At 45.5% G+C, this 20,033-nt stretch overlaps 1 protein-coding gene across 2 annotated transcripts in view; it reads right to left on the bottom strand.

Moving 5' to 3' along the window:
- The window catches only part of DDX4 (DEAD-box helicase 4), a 116,816-nt gene extending 100,081 nt beyond the window's left edge, over positions 1 to 16,735 (bottom strand). The window contains exons 1-3 of one of the 2 annotated variants that reach the window (XM_050946952.1): positions 16,669 to 16,735; positions 16,199 to 16,286; positions 10,036 to 10,099 (exon numbers count right to left, since the gene is read on the bottom strand). In XM_050946952.1, the coding sequence (XP_050802909.1) occupies positions 10,036 to 10,099; positions 16,199 to 16,270 (136 nt within the window). In that variant the 5' untranslated portion in view covers positions 16,271 to 16,286; positions 16,669 to 16,735. Of the gene's footprint in view, positions 1 to 10,035; positions 10,100 to 16,198; positions 16,287 to 16,668 lie in introns of those variants that run through there. The other variant, XM_050946953.1, reaches the window with a different exon arrangement.
- Positions 16,736 to 20,033: the final 3,298 nt, after the last annotated feature.

Below are 20,033 nucleotides of genomic sequence, written 5' to 3'. Positions count from 1 at the left end.
TAAAGGGCTTGCTGCACGTTGTGGGGCAACCCATATGCCTTAAGCCACTCAGTCATTGCCATGACAGCCCTGCCCTTCTTGGAGGAGGGTGGTGGTTGGGGACTCCTCCTCAGGGGAACTGAGTCATCTATCTGTCGCCCTGACCGAGAAAACCAAGAGGTCTGCTGCTTGTTAGGAGCTAGGATTCACAATGTGACAGAAAGACAGCTAAGATTCATCAAGCCCTTGGATCACTACCCCTTCCTGCTTCTCGACGTGGGCACCAATGATACTGCCAAGAATACCGTGCTCCCCCTCAAGGTCAGACTACGTGGCTCTGGGAAGAAGGATAAAGGAGTTTGAGGCACAAGTGGTGTTCTCGTCCACCCTCCCTGTGCAGGGAAAAGGCCTGGGTAGAGATCGAACTGTGGAAGTCAACGAATGGCTACGCAGGTGGCACTGGAGAGAAGGCTTTGGATTCTTCGACCCTGGGATGGTGTTCCAAGAAGGAGTGCTAGGCAGAGACGGGCTCCACCTAACGAAGAGAGAGAAGAGCATCTTCGCAAGCGGGCTGGCTAACCTAGCGAGGAGGGCTTTAAACTAGGTTCACCAGGGGAAGGAGACAAAAGCCTTGAGGTAAGTGAGGAAATGGGATACCGGGAGGAAGCACGAGCAGGAGAGTGCAAGAGGGGAAGACTCCTGCGGGACAATCAGCGAGTTATCTTAAGTGCCTATACACAAATGCAGGAAGCCTGGGAAACAAGCAGGGAGAATTGGAAGTCCTGGCACAGTCAAGGAACTATGATGTGACTGGAATAACAGAGACTTGGTGGGATAACTCGCATGACTGGAGTACTGTCATGGATGGATATGAATTGTTCAGGAAGGACAGGCAGGGCAGAAAAGTTGAGGGAGTTGCATTGTATGTAAGAGAGCAGGATGACTGCTCAGAGCTCCGGTATGAAACTGCAGATAAACCTGAGAGTCTCTGGATTAAGTTTAGAAGTGTGAGCAACAAGGGTGATGTCATGGTGGGAGTCTGCTATAAACCACCTGACCAGGGGGATGAGGCTTTCTTCTGACAACTAGCAGAAATTACTAGATCGCAGACCCTGATTCTCATGGGAGACTTAATCACCCTGATATCTGCTGGGAGAGCAATACAGCAGTGCACAGACAATCCAGGAAGTTTTTGGAAAGAGTACGGGACAATTTCCTGGTGTAAGTGCTGGAGGAACCAACTAGGGGCAGAGCTCTTCTAGACCTGCTGCTCACAAACAGGGAAGAATTAGTAGGGGAAGCAAAAGTGGATGGGAACCTGGGAGGCAGTGACCATGAGATGGTCGAGTTCAGGATCCTGACACAAGGAAGAAAGGAGAGCAGCAGAATACGGACCCTGGACTTCAGAAAAGCAGATTGACTCCCTCTGAGAGCTGATGAGCAGGATCCCCTGGGAGAATAACATGAGGTGGAAAAGAGTCCAGGAGAGCTGGCTGTATTTTCAAGACTCCTTGAGGTTGCAGGAAAAAGCAATCCCGATGCGTAGAAAGAACAGTAAATATGGCAGGTAACCAGCTTGACTTAACAGCGAAATCCTTGCTGATCTTAAACGCAAAAAAGCAGCTTACAAGAAGTGGAAGATTGGACAAATGACCAGGGAGGAGTATAAAAATATTGCTGAGGCATGCAGGAGTGAACTCAGGAAGGCCAAACCACACTTGGAGTTGCAGTTAGCAAAAGATGTTAAGAGTAACAAGAAGGGTTTCTTCAGGTATGTTAGCAAAAAGAAGGAAGTCAAGGAAAGCGTGGGCCCCTTACTGAATGAGGGAGGCAACCTACTGACAGAGGATGTGGAAAAACCTAATGTGCTCAATGATTTTTTTGCCTCTGTCTTCACAAACAAGGTCAGCTCCCGGAGTGCTGCCTGGGCAGCACAATATGGGGAGAAGGTGTGCAGCTCTCTGCGGAGAAAGAAGCGGTTCGGGACTATTTAAAAAAACTGGACGAGCACAAGTCTATAGGGCCAGATGCGCCGCATCCAAGGGTGCTAAAGGAGTTGGCGGAAGTGATTGCAGAGCATGGCAATCGGGTGAGGTCCTGGATGACTGGAAAAAGGCTAATGTAGTGCTCTCATAAACAGACAGTCAAGGGTTAATGTCTCTTTTACCTGTAAAGGGTTAAGAAGCTCAGTAAACCTGGCTGACACCTGACCAGAGGACCAATAGGGGGACAAGATACTTTCAAATCTTGGTGGAGGGAAGTCTTTGTTTGCGCTCTTCATTTGTTGTTGTTGTTCGCTCTCGGGACTGAGAGGGATGGGACATCAATCCAAGCTCTCCAAATCTTTCTGAATCAGTCTCTCATGTTTCAAACTTGTAAGTAATTCAGACAGGCAAGGCGTGTTAGTCTTATGTTTGTTTTTCTCAACTTGTAAATGTTTCTTTTTCCTGGAAGGATTTTTACCTCTGTTTGCTGTAGCTTTGAATCTAAGGCGAGGGGGGGGGGGGTCCCCTCTGGTCTATATGAATCCGAGTACCCTGTAAAGCATTTTCCATCCTGATTTTACAGAGAATTTTTACCTTTTCTTTCTTTAATTAAAAGCTTTCTTTTTAATAATCTGATTGATTTTCCTTGTTTTAAAGATCCAAGGGGACTGGGTCTGGACTCACCAAGGATTGGTGGGGGGAAAGGAGGAGGGATGGTTAATTCCTCCTTGTTTTAAGATCTGAGGAGTTTAAATCTGTGTTCACCAGGGAATTGGTGAAGCCTCCCAAGGCAACCCAGGCAGGGGAAAGTCTGGGGTGGGGGTCAGGGAGTGCGCCAGACACTGAATTTCTGGCTGGTGGCAGCGTTACCAAATCTAGGCTAGTAATTAAGCTTAGAAGTGTTCAGGCAGGTCCCCACATTTGTACTCCAAAGTTCAAAGTGGGGGAAAAAACCTTGACAAGTACCCATCTTTAAAAAAGGGGAGGAGGAGGATCCGGGAAACTACAGGCCAGTCAGCCTCACCTCAGTCCCTGGAAAAATCATGATGCAGGTCCTCAAGCAATCAATTCTGAAGCACTTAGAGGGGAGGAAAGTGATCAGGAACAGCCAGCACGGATTTACCAAGGGAAAGTCAGACCTGAGTAACCTAATTGCCTTCTATGAGGAGATAACTGGGTCTGTGGATGAGGGGAAAGCACTGGATGTGTTATTCCTTGACTTTAGCAAAGCTTTTGATACGGTCTCCCATAGTATTCTTGCCAGCAACTTAACGAAGTATGGGCTGGATGAATGGACTATAAGGTGAACAGAAAGCTAGCCAGATCGTCGGGCTCAGCGTGTAGTGATCAATGGCTCCATGTCTAGTTGGCAGCCGGTTTCAAGCAGAGTGTCCCAATGGTCAGCCCTGGGGCTGGTTTTGTTCAATATCTTCATTAATGATCCGGAGGATGGCGTGGACTGCACTCTCAGCAAGTTTGCAGATGACACTAAACTTGGAGGAGTGGTAGATACACTGGAGAAAAGGGATAGGATGCAGAGGGACCTAGACAAATTAGAGGATTGGGCCAAAAGAAACCTGATGAGGTTCAGCAAGGACAAGTGCAGAGTCCTGCACTTAGGAAGGAAGAATCTCATTCACTCTTACGGACTGGGGACCGAATGGCTAGGAAGCAGTTCTGCAGAAAAGGACCTAGAGGTTACAGTGGACTAGAAACTGGGTATGAGTTGACAGTGTGCCCTTGCTGCCAAGAAGGCTAACGGCATTTTGGGCTGTATAAAAGTAGGGGCACTGCCAGCAGATGGAGGGACGTGATCATTCCCCTCTATTTGACATTGATGAGGCCTCATCTGGAATACTGTGTCCAGTTTTGGGCCCCACACTACAAGAAGGATGTGGAAAAACTGGAAAGAATCCAGTGGAGGGCAACAAAAATGATTAGGGGGCTGGAACATATGACTTACGAGGAGAGGCTGAGGGAACTGGGATTGTTTAGTCTGCAGAAGAAAAGAATGAGGGGGGATTCAACAGCTGCTTTTAACTACGTGAAAGGGGGTTCCAAAGAGGATGGATCTAGACTATTCTCAGTGGTACCTGATGACAGAACAAGGAGTAATGGTCTCAAGTTGCAGTGGGGGAGGTTTAGGTTGGATATTAGGAAATACTTTTTCACTAGGAGGGTGCTGAAGCACTGGAATGGGCTACCTAAGGAGGTGGTGGAATCTCCTTCCTTAGAGGTTTTTAAGGTCAGGTTTGACAAAGCCCTGGTTGGGATAATTTAGTTGGGAATTGGCACTGCTTTGAGCAGGGGGTTGGACTAGATGACCTCCCGAAGTCCCTTCCAACTCTGATATTCTATGATTCTTCAAACTTTCCTTTGCCAGGATGCCTACAAAAAATGTTAAGCCATTAGTGCACTGATGCCACTGCCTGCCATGCTGACTAATACTGTATGATTATACTCCCCATTCTTTTATCATACTCCCATTAGCCTGCCTGTATCAATCTTTTGTCTTATACTTAGCCTGTAAGCTCCATGGGGCAAGGACCATCTCTATTCTGTGTTTATAAACAGTAAGGTCCTGGTCTATGATTAGAGTGCCTAGGTACTATGGCAATACAAACAATAGAACCTCTAATCCTTTTAATGAGATCTGAACTAGAGCTGGGCAAATAATGGATTTGTCAGGTTACTAGCCATTTTGCAAAATAGAAAAAACATTATTTTGGCTCAAACTAAACATTTTCTGAAATTTTTGGAAAAGCAAGAAATCTAAAACATGTTGAGTCAAAATGTTTAATTTCTACTTTCAGGCATTTTGAAAAGAAGCAAAGGATCTACCATATCAGGATAGAGGGGAGGTGATGGCTTTTATAAGCTTTAGCCCTGTGGTCACGGCATTCACCATCATGGTGTGTCATTGAACTAGGGAAAGCATAAGGATGACTCTTATCGCCTGGTAGTTAGTATGCTCACCCAGGATGTAGGAACTCCCTGTCAGCTAACCCGTGATGAGCTCACAAGGATACCCTACTACACAAGAACTTGTAGCGAGCCACGACAGCCTGGTAGCTGAAGCTATAGCAGCTGCTAATTAGCAAATCTTTCTGTACAAATCATTCCACTATCAGAACTCCTTGCTGCCTGTAACAAAGATTATCAATCGTCTTGGAAATCATCAGTGAACCAACTGCTGGGTGTTAACATAATAGATCAAACCTTTCTCTTGGAACCTAATGAATAAAATTTCTAAGCAGTCCACAGAAGTAGGGTGCCTCCAAATACGCTTGCCCAGGTCCAGTAAGCTCTTAATGGGGCGGGCTGCTCCACCCTTTTCCTAAAGCTCTAGAATGTCAGAGATTTTATGGGCCTTCCTCCTTCAGTGATGTCAAAGAAATTTTCCAGAGTACCTGCCATCATACACACAATTGTATGAGGGTGAAAAGGAAGCAGTGATGACTTCATCTGGGAAAGATTTAAAAGAGTAGCCTCAAAAGATTCTCCTCGCAATTCTAATCCCCTTCCAGAGAGTTATGGTGAAGAATCATAGGTGATCCTGACCAATCATGTGACTAGGCACTACCACAAAAGCCCTCCCAAGCAGTGAAGAACTTGTCCTAACCCTAAGCTTGCTGATTGACAGAGAAGATGTGGGGTACACCTAAACAGTGGAGTGCCAGAGCCGAAGGAGTCTGGGCCTTCTAAGAATGGACAGCAAAAGAACATCAAGACACAGATTTTCCCAACCCCAGTCCTTCTTGGCATCAAGCCCAGCACAGAGAACACCATCAAATATCCGAAGGCTCTCACAGAAGAGGCAGACGTTCAGAGGAGCCTTAAGGGACAAAACTCCAAAGGGGAATAGTTCTGGCTCAGCATCAAACAGCGCTAAAACTTCAGAGATTCCCCCCTTTTCCCCAGTATGAAACCTTGTAACATGATTCTTAAAGATCACAGTAGATGAATCTGAGAGAGACCCTGGAGTATTTCAAAACAGCTTGGATCCAAAGGACTGCTTTACTTGCCACAACTCCTGATATGCGCAAAGGTTGACACTGAGGCTCAGATAGATCTTTCCTGCAAACAGCTCTTGGAAGCCACTGGTAACTGAGTAGAATCCCCTAGCTCTAAAGGAGATTAGATTTCAGAGCCTCCAGCTTTTTTTTAAGAGGACTCTTTTCAGGGCATTATCCCCTCCCTACAAGAATGACTTTGCATCCCCAAACTGAAGAAAGCAGGCTAATCCCATTTGATTCTGTAGCAGTGCCCTTATGCCCTAAAAAATCCTCTTTTCCAGATGTTGTCTCTGAAGCTATACTTGATAACCACCCTCACGAGGAGGGTTTGGAGATCTTTTTGCACCCTCCAATGAGAAGCCATGCTTTTTCCTGCAGTTTGCTCTACTAGACAAAGAAGAAAGTGTTCATGGGCACATAAAAAAATTAGTTACCTCACGAGGCATGCTTGTTAAACCTATTTCCTCAATGCCAGGTTCTCCACAAGGCAGGAAGAAAAAAAACAACCTACCCAACTGATTCTAATTTAATAAAAAAAATGAATACTAACTATTCAAACTATTTAAAATGGAAAGTGTTTGGCAATCTTGGACTATAGCACTGCATAAAAGTTTTTAAGGTCAACACCACACAATAGAGAAAGTAGTATGGGGTACTCCTAAACTGCTTTGTTTGAAAGAAAGGAATTACTACTGGCCAACTGCAAACCCCTCTTTATATACTTAGCCCAGGGTGGGTACAAGCACACATTTCTCAAAGTTTCACAGCCATCTCCCTAAGCATATAAATCCTAATGTAGCTTTGTGGAGGGCAATGTACATAATTAATTTTATGGTCATTTACATTAACTAGTGCAATCTGATTTAATGTGTCAGGAAAACATTCTTATCCATACCACAATAAAAGGAGGAAGAACGGGCACCCATATCTGCTGCATTTTATCTGCCTTTTTCATATTCAGATTTATGAACATTTACCATCTGTCACCCAGGATTCTAGATTCCTTGAGATTTTAAAGAACAAAAGTTCTGATATACTACCTCCAAGCAGCATCAAATGTACTGTGCATGACTTACTTACCAGTCACCAAAAATAACCTCAGAATGCCATCTGAGCAGTTCCCTAACTAGCACTTTACAACACTATGTACAGGTCTTGCAGTCATCTGTTTTAAGATATGCTAATACAACATAACCAATCTTCAAAGGTTTTTCTGTTGAAGAGACTTCAAACCCAGCTTAAATTATCAAGCTGATATGGGGTAACACCATTTTTCTAGCCACATTCACAATTTGGCCCTATCCAACAACTATCTCAACATGTAAAATCATGTTCGTTTTAAGCAATTTTTCAACTGGGCTTAATTTTTCTTCAACGAACAATTAAAATACAAATGTGAACTGGAGACAGACAATGTTACGAAAAAGGTCTAGAGGGGTAGAGGTGAAATTTTACACCAGCACCAACTAGAAATGATCTTTCAAAATTCTGTCATTTCTAGCAGGGGAGATTGAATGAATGAATGAATGAATAGAGAACAGGAAACTGACAACTAAGCACTACTCAGTACCTTTCTATCTCACAGTGCCTTACAACAAGAGAATAAGCAGCAATTACATGTCAGTATGGCATGAAGATGACTGCTACAACGAAAGCAAGAAAGTTAAATTCACTTAGAATTGTTTCTATGAGTATTAAGTTCAAAGCCGCGTCTTGCTTCAGTAAGATATGAGCCATATAAACATAACTATCATGTATAGACCGCAGCACATTTCATAATGAAAGAGTACTTTTCAAAAGATGCATACAACAGCCACCTAACCACTTAAAAGCTCATCACAAAAGCAGGTTGCAAACAGCTGGTACACGATATACTGCACAACCAGGAGAGAGGAAGTTGATTCAGGGAAGTTGTGACATGGGAAAATCTGGCCAGCTGAAAGCAGCAGAGAAGAAGACTGCTGGAGGATGAAGTAAGTATGCCTGAATTTATATGGGAGTTTTTTCTTTTTCATATGAAGTGTGTCATTCCCATATTTTGTCAGTTATCTACATCAAGTCATTCTATTATTACTGTCTTTAAAATTGCATAAGTAGACACACTCAGGTCACATCTACAATATGGGGAGTAAACCAGCAGAGCTACAGCACTGGAGTGATGCCGGAACAATCTCATAATGTAGACGTAGCTGACATAAATAGAAGGGATTTTTCCCATTGGTATAGCAGTGGCACCTCCCTGAGCGACAGTAGCTAGGCCAACAGAAGCATTCTACTATCAGCCTAGCAGCATCTACACTTTATATTTAGATTTGCATAGCTACATCATTCAAAAGCGTGGATTTTTCAGCACTTTGTGCATAAATAATTTCTCTCTGAGGATATTTCACACAGCAGCAAGAGAGAAAACAATTATCATTAAAGAAATTTCTAAAAAGGAACACTAATGTCTCTTACAGCTCTCTTAAACATGGTTCCACTCAAAGTCACCTCCACTGAAGTTCCACAGAAATATAAAAATCATCACAGTAACTCAACTTTTTCATCTTTTCTCTTATTATGTCCAGTATCAGAAGCTTCAAAGAAGGATACAAAAATCTTAACACCTGAAGGGGAAGATTTTTCAAAAGCACCTAAGGATTAGGAGAATGAGTCACACTGTTTTAGGGATAGATTTTTCCACAATTTGGTCTCTCGGAGTATGTCTACAATGCAACTGAAAACCCGCTGCTCGCTTGTGCCAACTGACTCTGGCTCACTGGGCTCAGGCTGTGGGGCATTTTAACTGCGGTGTAGATTTCCAGGCTCAGGCTGCAGCCCTAGGCTCTCGGACTCTTCTACCTTACAGGGCCCCAGAGCCAAGGTTCCAGCCTAAGCCCAGAAGTCTACATTCCAATTAAACAGCCCTGCAGCCTGAGCCCCGTGAGCCTGACTCAGCTGGTGTGGACCAGCCACAGGCATCTAACTGCAGTATAGACATACCTTAACAAGTCTTGACCCTAACAAGTCCTGACCTACATGTTACCCTGTGATATTAATTCTCTATACCTATTGTAATTCCTTGTCTGTTCAGTATTGTTACATGCTAGTACAATTTTCAGAACTTTTAAATCCTGTTGCTTTTCAATGAGAACATTGGCCTCCTAAGTTAGTCAGGTACTTCTGAAAATGCCAATGCTAAGCACAAATTGACACAATACTGAAAAGTGGTTGAGACCTCTACTAAACTATACTAGTGAACAGTTTTTACTATGCAATTTTCAAAAGTTATACCATCAACTCTTCTTGTAGAGTTCAAATGATATCTCTTGAATAATGATGTAGTTTTTTAGGAAGTCAGGCAAGCACAATTAATCCTTAAATAATGTTACTTCTGTTAAAGTACTTTAAGCTATTATGTACAGTGCCTTACAGACTTAAGCACTCCAGACTAAGTTTATCTCTGTGCATCCTTTTGCTACTGGCAGTAGTTAATTAGGTGCTTAGCTATTGCTTTGGGAAAAATTCTAAAATGCGCAATATGCACAAACTGAAAAATAAATGTATTTTTCTCTACTCTTTCACTTAAAGCAATCTTAGACATTACTTGTTTTTACTGTCTAGTGTAACAGAGTGAAGTGCAATTTTTAAGCTGGTTTCTCTTTGCAATAGTGTTAAATGTAAAAGTTCCAAAATGGGAAACATGAATTTATACTGACTAATCCCCAATATGTTACAACATTTACAAGCAGAACTTCTTTCAACTTCCAAAGTCATGCCCTATTTTATGTCTTATAAAATAAACACTGACAAATATTGATGTTTCCTTTAATTTCAGCTCTTAAGAAAAAGAACCAACCCAACCTCACTGCATCTGTTTATATTCTTTAGAAAACAGATCATAAGTTTGCAAAATTACAGATGAATGGCTGGTTTATACTGAATTTTCTTTACTATATCATCATGTACTGAAATACACTCATAGGACTGTATGGCTGAAAACCTCCTGCATCTCTTAATCCACTGAAGTGATCTAAAACACAAGTGCTTTCAATTAGAAATTCTGTAACACATACCTGCTGAATTTCTGCTTTGATTGCAACTAAATGAGGGGTTATTTGCTCTTCCAGAAAAGTTATCCTACAACAGACAGCAAGACACATTAGACATATAATAATAGTTTTGGACCAAGCAAAAAAAAAAAACAAAAACAACCCATACTTCAGTTGCAAATGCATCAATGAGGAAGTTACAAGAACAAATATTATAAATGCTCTTTTGTTTAACAAAATCATGTTTCGAGTCAAAATGTTCTGCATTAATATATGCTAAACCTATTAACATCTCTTTCAAAATTTTTATCTTCTATAGTTGTTAAATGATTAAACTGAGCAACATTTTACTTTTCACACACTTCCAGGACACAATGTATAACACCCGAATGCATATTTATTTTTAACATGTCCCTTTAACACAGGAATACTGTCAATTCCCCAGAACAAGTGCTACTTTTTTTTTTTTTTTTTTTTTTTTTTTAAATGGGCCTGTACTCTGCTTTTTGATGCACAACGTTCTGAAAGTTGTTTGGATTTTCTTCTTTTTTTTTTTTTTAAATGAACTGGAAGGAAGTTCTTACTTTTACTGTTTAGACAGATTAGAAACATTATGCCTGATCGTCTCTGGTTCTGCTGGATAACATTATGGAAGTATGTTTATTGGGAGCTTTAACAATTTAATTGAAACAGCAGAGCTGTTGAACATTAACACATTTAATCCAAACTGAATGTTTGCTAAAACAAACCAGCCTAAGAAGTCTAAACAAAAATCCAATTAATCCTTTAACATTCAATCTTGATTTCTGTGATGTCATCACTGGCTGTACCTCCACTGAGAATTCTCTAATTATACCACCTCTTGTCAAGCACAGTGCAGTTCCAACAATATTAACAGTGGCAGTGATAGAATAGACTATTTTGCAGGGCTAGGGTTTGTTTTACAGAGTGGATTGATTTAAGTCAAAGTAATCTAAATTACAGAGTTTAATAATGATTTATATCATCAAGCAGGAAACCTTGATTTAATATTAATCTTGTTTCACCTTCAGAAAAATAACTAAAAATACAAAGAAAAACTGGTCAGTAATCATATTAAACTAGTTCACTGGCAACTACATATAGCCTTTACACAAAATTTGGTATTACATCTATATACATTCAATACACATTTAATCAATTATACAGTTTAACATACATTTATTCAGAAACTTAGTTTTTATATCGTTAGAAAATGGTGAATGATGCAATTCTTGTTTACTTGATTCATTTTTTTATTTATGATTTGCATTAAGCTGTATTTGGATGGAAACTGGAACTCACAAACGGACAAACACAGCATTTTAATTTTTGTATTAAATAAAACTGCCTTAAGAGTGCTGAATACCTAAGAGAAATTATCAAAACATATTTAAAGTTAACGGATTTATTAACACAAGTATTAGCTGTAGTTAGTAAACTCGGTTTCTGTTCATCATGTCCTTCAAGATTTTAGAACTAACAGATCTCATCATCCCACACCTAGTTTTTATCCATAGACTGAAAAAGGAAAAACAAGCTTTTGTCCTTTTTCCCCTTTAACTTTCAGTTTCTCAATAAACTAGTCATTGAACTGAACTCAATGCATAAACCGAAACGAAGAAAATAGTTCTGCACTTGCAGAAGAGATTACTGATGTCAAAAGCTGGTTTAACACTTCACCAGCTTAGAAGTTTGGCCCTCTAAAACTTCAGCAGCAAATATGTTCTGCTTAATGTATTTTTTATTTCATACAAATTATTTTAGTATATTATAGTAAATTTAGGCCTTAACCAAAGCTATCATAATTTCAATTAAATTTTAAAATAATATTTATAACTAAAATGTTTAAAATTAAACTATTTTCAAGATCCATTTTATCCTCCCTGCTTTTCTACCATATCATCTAACCCTTCTCAAAGCAGACTTAGTGCTGATCACTAAAGCAAAACAAATTTAAGATGTAATTGCTATTTTGAATGTCAAATTACTCCTGGGGGAATTCTGCATCATTGTGCAATGCAGAATTTTGCAGAAATTAAAGTTGTGCTTGCAGAATTTCCTCTCCGCCCCCATCCCCCACAGAAATGGGCAGCCGAGCTGTTGGCCACCACGGGAGCTTGGTGGGAGGGTGCTGAGTGTGTCTGGGCCAGGGGGGCCTGCAGCTGGCCTCTCGGGGTTAGGAGATGTGACTGTCTGGGCTGGGGGGGCATGGCTGGGCTCTGGAGGAAGGTATGAGTGTCTGGGCTGGATACCCTCCCAAGCCTCCCCCTTCGGTTAAGGGCAGGGCGGCTACTGTACTGGTTGGTCCCAGGGTGGCCTCCGTAGTGATCGAGGGGGGAGGTGTTGAGGTATCTGTGGGCAGCCAAGAAATCCCCACGGGAGATGTGTGTGTTGCACCTGTCCTGTCCTGACTGCTGTTCCTTTCCCTTGTCCAGGGACCTTCCCCCTCCCCAACCCCTATCACACTGCAACACTCCACCCCCCTCAGGCTCCCTGCAGCCCCTGTTTGCGTGTTGGACAGCCACATCCAATCCCTTCACACAGCCCCTCTTTCCCCTCCCCAGCTTAGTTCATAGCCCCAAAAAATCCCTTCAAACTGTCCCCCTTTTCCCCTCCCCTTATTTCATGGGGGGATGACAAGCTGGGCAGGTAGGCAGTGGCAGCAAGGCTTTATACTTGTGGGGGGGGGGAGTGAAGAAACGAGCAGCAAGTTGGTGGCTGGAGGGGGCATCCATTTTCAGCATTTTAATTTTTGGTACTGCTGTGTGCTGTAATATAGTGATCCTATAAGAGGGGTGTGATGGTGAGGCCGAGCGAGGAAGGGTTGGGTCCTATTTTACTGCTGTGATCTGGTCACCGTATGTGCACCATTTCTCCCCCCGACCCCACCTTCCTTTTCAGCCCACAGCTGTTTCACCAGGGCAGCGCTGGGGAAGGAAGGTTTGTTTCCATGGGGCAGGGGCACTGGGGCAGGGTGTGCGTTTTGGGGGGGGGAGGGCTGTTTCGGCGGGGACAGGGGGTTTCGGCCCTCAGCTGTTTTCTTTGGAGTAATATGGCCCGCGCCGCTTTACGAGTTGGGCAGGCCTGCTGCAGAGCATGCATGTTCATATTTTGAACATTTGCACCAACTACTGTACATGGCATCTTTGTGGGTAGAAGCTGGAAGGATACAAGGGATTTTTCCCACCTATTCAACCCTGCTTATAAAAAAAGAGCTTTGTGAAGTAAGAAGTTCACATGTGCCAATTCGGCCTAAAATTCTAAATAAAACCTGCCCTGGAACAGATAGTATAAAGCTTCTCTAGCTCAGTTCATGAGCCTCAACACAACCCATTCAAAGCCCAGTCGTGTCAAAACTAGGAGAATTGTAATCACAGTCCTCCAGATATAACTAAGACATCGCAAAGGCTGAAGTTACAAGACAAGGGACTGAGCAATCAGGGTCACAGCTGAGACATCAGAATCATTAGGCAGTTTATAGGAAGCTCATCCAATGGCCAAAGTCCAAATGGAACTATCAGGGTAGAACCCTCAAGATGCCTATAGGTCAGGGGTCACATCCCTTCAGATGTTTTAATCCAGTCCTCAAGCTCTTGCAGAGGAGCAGGATCTGGGGTTTACTCAGCTCCATGCCACGGCTCAGCACGGCTCCCAGAAGGAGCAGCATGTCCCCCCCCTGGCTCCTATGCCTAGGAACAGCCAGGAGCTCCGCACACTGTCCCTGCCCAAGCTCCACCCCCACAGCCAATGGGAGCTGCACGGGTAGTGCCTGAGGATGAGGCAGTGTGTGCAGCCCCCCAGGTGCCCCTATGCATAGGAGCTGGAAGGGGGACATGCTGCTGCTTCTGGGCAGCGACTGAGGTAAGTGCTGCCCAGAGCCTCCACTCCTGACCCCCTCTGGTGCCTCAACCCCCTGCCCTAGCCCTGATCCCCATCCTCCCCTCTGAACTCCTCAGTTCCAGCCCAGAACACTCTTCTGCACTCCCAACCCCTCACTTCCAGCCCCACCCCAGAGCCCTCACCCTCTTCCACACCCCAACCCCCAATTTCACGAGCATTCATGGCCCACCATACAATTTCCAAACCCAGATGTGGTCCTTGAGCCAAAAAGTTTGTCCACTCCTTTTATAAGTGCTTCAGAGGATCAAAAATAATAAGAGCTAAAGGATTTTCCTCAAAGACAAGTGCTAGAGGCACAAAACTCTAAGGTAAAAATCCTGTATACATTATCTTTAAAGAAAAATGCTCATCTGGTGTTTCTCCACTTGTGCTACAATAATGTGCCCTGAAAAAAAAAGTTTGATTATTTACAATCTGTTTACAGAACCCCAGGCAGAGAACGTACTTTACAGACAATAAAAATTCAAGTCCCTACCTAAAACATCATATATTTACATAAAGCTTTATGGAGTAACATTTCCCTATCTCAAATATAAGGCTGTATACTATTCTCATCCCTAGGGCCCTACCAAATTCATGGCAAAGAAAAATGCATCACGGACCATGAAATCGGGTCTTGTGTGTGCTTTTACCCTAGACTATATAGAGTTCACCAGGGAGACTACCGTTTCTCAAAGTGGTGGTCCTGACCCAAAAAGGGAGTTGCAGGGAACTGCAAGGTTATTGGGGGGAGGGGGCGGGAGAGGCTGTCGTGGTATTGCCACCCTTACTTCTGTGCTGCCTTCAGAGCTGGGCAGCTGGAGAACAGTGGCTCTTAAGGCAGCGCCCCGCCAGCAGCAGCGCAGATGTAAGGGTGGCAATACTATAACACGCCACTCATAATTCTGCACTGCTTCTTTCAGAGTTGGGCAGCTAGAGAACAGTGGCTGCTAAGGGCCTCTTTCTGCAGGCAGCAGCACAGAAGTAAGGCAATACCATACCATGCCATCCTTACTTCTACGGTGCTGCTGGCCGCAGCTCTGCCTTCAAAGCTGGGCTCCTGGCCAGAAGCCACAGCTTTCCAGATGCCCAGCTCTGAAGGCAGCACAACCACCAGCAGTGCAGAAATAAGGATAGCAGTACTACTCCCCCATACACACACAATAAGCTTGTGACCCCCCAAAAAAACTCCTTTGGTCAGGATCCCTACAATTACAACTCTGCGAAATTTCAGATTTATATAGCTGAAATCATGAAATTTACTATTTTTAAAATACTATGACTGTGAAACTGACCAAAATGGACCCTGAATTTGGTAGGGCCCTACTAATCACTATGGTGTCCAAGTGCTGTGAGCATACAGTGAAAATCTGAGACACAAAATTCACTGATTGAAGTAATGAACAGTGAGAGAATGGATGACAAAAATGAAGGCAAGGACTTTGGGAAAAGTGGGTTTACAACAAAGAAAAGCAGAAAAGAATCCTGTGGCACCTTACAGACTAACAGACATTTTGGAGCATGAGCTTTCGTAGGTGAATACCCACTTTGTCAGATGCATTCGATGAAGTGGGTATTCACCCATGAAAGCTCATGCTCCAAAATGTCTGTTAGTCTATAAGGTGCCACAGGATTCTTTGCTGCTTTTACAGATCCAGACTAACACGGTTACCCCTCTGATACTTGACAAAGAAAAGACACTTGCGGTGGATGGAAAGAGAGACTGTTCCAAGTACAGAAGTAAACATCTCTGGAGAAAAAGCTGAAAAATCAGAAATGAAGGGAACAGTAAACTGGTATTATTGGGAAGGATAGCCCAAGAGAGAACAGAGGAACTAAAACAAAAGATTGAGCGAGCAGGATTGGATAGGTACCCTGCTTATAGACAAAGTCAGGTTGTTAAAGAAACAGGAATCCAACAGAGATCAAAGGGAAGGAACTTGACCTGCTCAGCAGGAACATTTTCTCAGCACTTCTGAGAGACTGGAAGGATAAGAGTATTTTATTTACACAAGTCATGGCAAACATGGTATAAAGATTAGAAAAAGGCTCTCCTTACTAACACACTTAGGAAATCTAGATAAATATTCCTTTGTCGTTCCATAAAACCTTGGCCTCTAACATAGTCATCTACCACCAGTCTATCTCTGCAATGAAAGGGAAGAGGCATATGTGATCGTATTTGTCTCCTCCCTGGCCAGGGTTTAGGTTAAAAAGAGGTTGTGCAAGGCACGTTCAAGTGTAACCAGGACCCAGCCTCCCTTTGCCCCATTTCATGGTCTCGTACCAGCTGCTGGAAGTCTGGTAGGAAGGATGCCACGCGGTCCTGGATCTCGGTGTCCCAGTCCTCATCTCCCATGCTGCAGGCTCTCAATCTGCGCGGAGGGGCAAGAGCTTGTTACTGGCGGCCGCGGGAAGCGGCCGCAGCCAGGCAGAACCGACAGAGGGGCCGCGAGGTCCCTGAGCCGAACCAGGACTGGAAGAGCCTGTAAAGCCCAGACCCGCCACCACCCGCAGCACCGCATGAGTCCCACACCTCCTCCAACCCGGAATTGCCCTTCCCGGCCGCCCACGCCAGCAACAAGCTCTTCTCCGCGGTGTCCCGTGTCTTCTACTCTCTCTTTCTGGACTTCCCATTAGTTACTGGCCCGGGCGGGCAGCCGCCCAGCTCCCTTCCGCGGGGCTTCCCACGCAAAGGCCGCCCGCTGCCTTAGGCCAGCGCTGCGCAGGGAAGCCATCGACCCCGCTCCCTCTCACCCGCTCCGCTCCACGCCGCACAAGCCGTCCCGCGCCACAAACACTGCGCGCGCCCCCACAACGAGGCTTCTTCCACTCAGCAGCCGCAGCACGTGCCGCCACCTACCAACCGCCGCGCAGCGCCCCGTCTTTGTGTCACGTGCCACGCCCACCCACCAATGGGAACGCAGCAGCGTAGCGCCCTGGGTGCGGAGCGCTACGAGAGGGTGTGAGTCACTCTCAGCCCTGAGCTTGAGCTGGTGCACGTGGTGCTGGCTCTGTGTTAGTCTAAGGCTGAGCCGCGAGCTGGGAGGGCTCCAGGGCCGGTCCAGGGGAGTGGGGGCTGTGTGATGCTAGGCGCAGTGTCTGGTGAGGAGCTCGGGGGCGGTGGGCAAGCAGAGCTGTGTGTCTCGCTGTATAATGGGCTACGGATCACCGTACTGTGTTATTTGTATTAGCATCGAGCTATAGCCCCAGCCAGGGACCAGGACCACTGTGCTAGGTGCTGTTCAAAGCAGAGAGACAGCCCCTGCCCCGTATGACACTGCAGTGCTGGTGGTCTGGAGAAGGTCATTGTACAGTTTGAGAGAGAGAAGGAGAGAATGTGCAAATACAATGTTTTTGGGTGTATGTGTGTCAGAGGACAAGAGATTTCTATCACTAGAAGTAGAAAAGTCATTACAAATAGCTGTGAATGGGTTACTGTACAGAGGTTGCGTGGGCAGGGGGAGTCATTGTCCAAGGAGCATTATGTGTGACAGTGTCAGTGCACAAGTGGTGGAGGGGATCACTGGTCAGCTCTGTATATGCTTCTGCTGCAGAGCATGTGCAACATGTTGGAAAGATTACTGCAATTATAGACTCTCAAAGTTCTTTGTCACTGTGCAAGGAGCTGTTACTGCACAAAGACCCCTCTGCATCACTGTGCAAGAAGTAGTAGGGAGCTCATAAGGAACTGTAGCCCTGATCCACAGAGTTACATAGGTGCCTAAACCTCAGACTTAGGCATCTAAACCCCAGCTTTAGGCTCCCCTGACATCCACAAACCCCCCACAAAACTTTATAGACATCTAAACTCTCTCAGTGCCTACATTTTCAGGGTGAATTTCCCATAGCATCAGTGTTTTTGCTCTTGGATGCCTACCTCCTGCCCAAGCCCCAGAGCAATCCACAAATTGGGGGAACATTGGCAGACTAATCCCTGTCTCACATATAGGGTTGATCAGTGGATGTTCTCTCAGAGACTACCTACCAGATCAAGTCCCATTCAAAATCTGGGGGGAGGTAGCAGAGCTCATGAGATAATTTTTAGCCCAATGGTTAGAGCACTCATCTGGGATGTGCAAAACCCAGGTTCAGTTCCTTTCTCTGCATAGAATGGAGAAAGAATTTACACAGAGGTTTCCCACACCTTTTAAGAGAGGTGCACTAATCCCTGAGCTATTGGATGGCCTGATGCAAGGTTACCTCATTCTCTCCCTAACCAGCAAGCTTCAGTATCATTTCCCTTTCACTCTTTCTAGACCAATACCTATTTAAGTATCCACAATGGAACAGTCATTAGGCAAGTGAAAGAGGGGGAATGACTCTGTAACCTGCTGGTCAGGAAACCCTCCGTGGTATTCTCAGGATTCCCTCCCCCGTTCTAATAACTTTTTTGTTAGTTATCCACAGTGGAATAGCTTCATCAAAATATCCCATAGCTGGGTGGTTAGAGTATGCCCCTGCGAGATAGGAGAACTCCGTTTAAATCCTTACTCCCCATCAGGCAGGAAAAGAATTGAACCTGGGTCTCTGACATCCCACGTGAATGCCCTAACTATTGGGCTAAAGTTAACAAGATGGGTGCTGCATCCTCTAGTCATTTTGCATCAAGCAAGGCAAGTGCCTTTATACATCATAAGAATTAACAACAATAACAACAAAAACACCTCGGCAAAAGCCTAGTGTTTTGCAGCTGACCTTTGAGAAAACATTATCAACCACAGGCAGTAAAAAAGGTACTTAGGTGCCTAAATCCCAGTTACAGGCTCCACTGGAATCCACAAAACTACTGCTCAGTTGTTGCCTAACCCTGCAGGCGCCTAAACTCACTCAGCACCGACATTTTTACAGTAAAAGTTCTCTAGGTATCTACATTTCTGCATGTGGGCACACACACTGGTTCCTCTCTACAGGTATCCAGATGCCCATCTCCCACATAAGCCCCCAAGTGACCCACAAACCAGAGAAGATAGGTTCTCCCACAGGTGCTGACTTTCCAAAGTGCCAGGAGGTGGTTGACCCCCAACTCTGCTTAGCGTTGCCAGGTGTCCGGTTTCCGACCGAAACGCCCAGTCGAAAAGGGACCCTGGCGGCTCCAGTCAGCACTGTCGATTGGGCCGTTAAAAATCCAGTCAGTGGTGCTGCAGGTCTAAGTCAGGCTAATTCCTACCTGTCCTGGCACCGCACTGCACCTCGGAAGTGGCCAGCAAGTCGAGCTCCTAGGCGGGAAGGCCACGGGGCTCCATGCGCTGCCCCCACTCTGAACACCGGCTCCACACTCCCACTGGCTGGGAACCATGGCCAATGGTAGCTGTGGGAGCTGTGCCTGCGGGTGAGAGCAGTATGCAAAGTCTCCTGGCCCCTCTGCCTAGGAGCCGGACCTGCTGCTGGCTGTTTCTGGGGTGCAGCACGCAGTCAGGACAGGCAGGGAGCCTGCCTTAGCCCCATTGCGCTGCTGACCAGGAGCTGCCCAAGGTAAACCCACGCCCCAACCCCCTGCCCCAGCCCTAAGCCCCCCCAACCCCCCAACATCCCAAACCCCTCATCCCCAGCCCCACCCCAGAGCCTGCACCCCCAGCCTGAGCCCTCACCCCCTCCCAAATCCTTACCCCAGTGAGTGGGGGGAGGGAAGAGCGAGTCACTGAAGGAGGGGGAATTTAGGGAGCAGGGCCTCAGAGAAGGGGCAGGGCCTCAGGTAAAGGGTGGGGCTAGGGTGTTCGGTTTTGTGCAATTAGAAAGTTGGCTACCCTAGCACTGCCCCAGGCCTCACTCCCGTCCACCTCTTCCCCCTAGGGTCTGCCCTGCCTCTTCCCTCCCAGTTCTGTCCCCTCCCCTGTGTGCAGGGGCGGCTCTAGACATTTTTCCGTCCCAAGCAGGGTGGCATGCCGCAGGGGGCGCTCTGCCGGTCGCCGGTCCTGCAGCTCCGGTGGACCTTCCGCAGGCATGCCCGCGGAGGGTCCACTGGTCCCGCAGCTCCACTGAAGCCATGGGACCAGCGGACTCTCCGCAGGCACGCCTGTGGGAGGTCCACCAGAGCCGCCTGCTGTCCTCCCAGCGACCAGCAGAGCACCCCCCGCGGCATGCCGCCCCAAGCATGCTCTTGGCTTGCTGGGGCCTGGCGC

This window comes from Gopherus flavomarginatus, chromosome 3 (genome assembly GCF_025201925.1).
Source record: "Gopherus flavomarginatus isolate rGopFla2 chromosome 3, rGopFla2.mat.asm, whole genome shotgun sequence".
Lineage (NCBI taxonomy): Eukaryota > Metazoa > Chordata > Testudines > Testudinidae > Gopherus > Gopherus flavomarginatus.
Note: the sequence above shows the minus strand (reverse complement) of the source record. Positions and strands in the feature narration are given on the sequence as shown.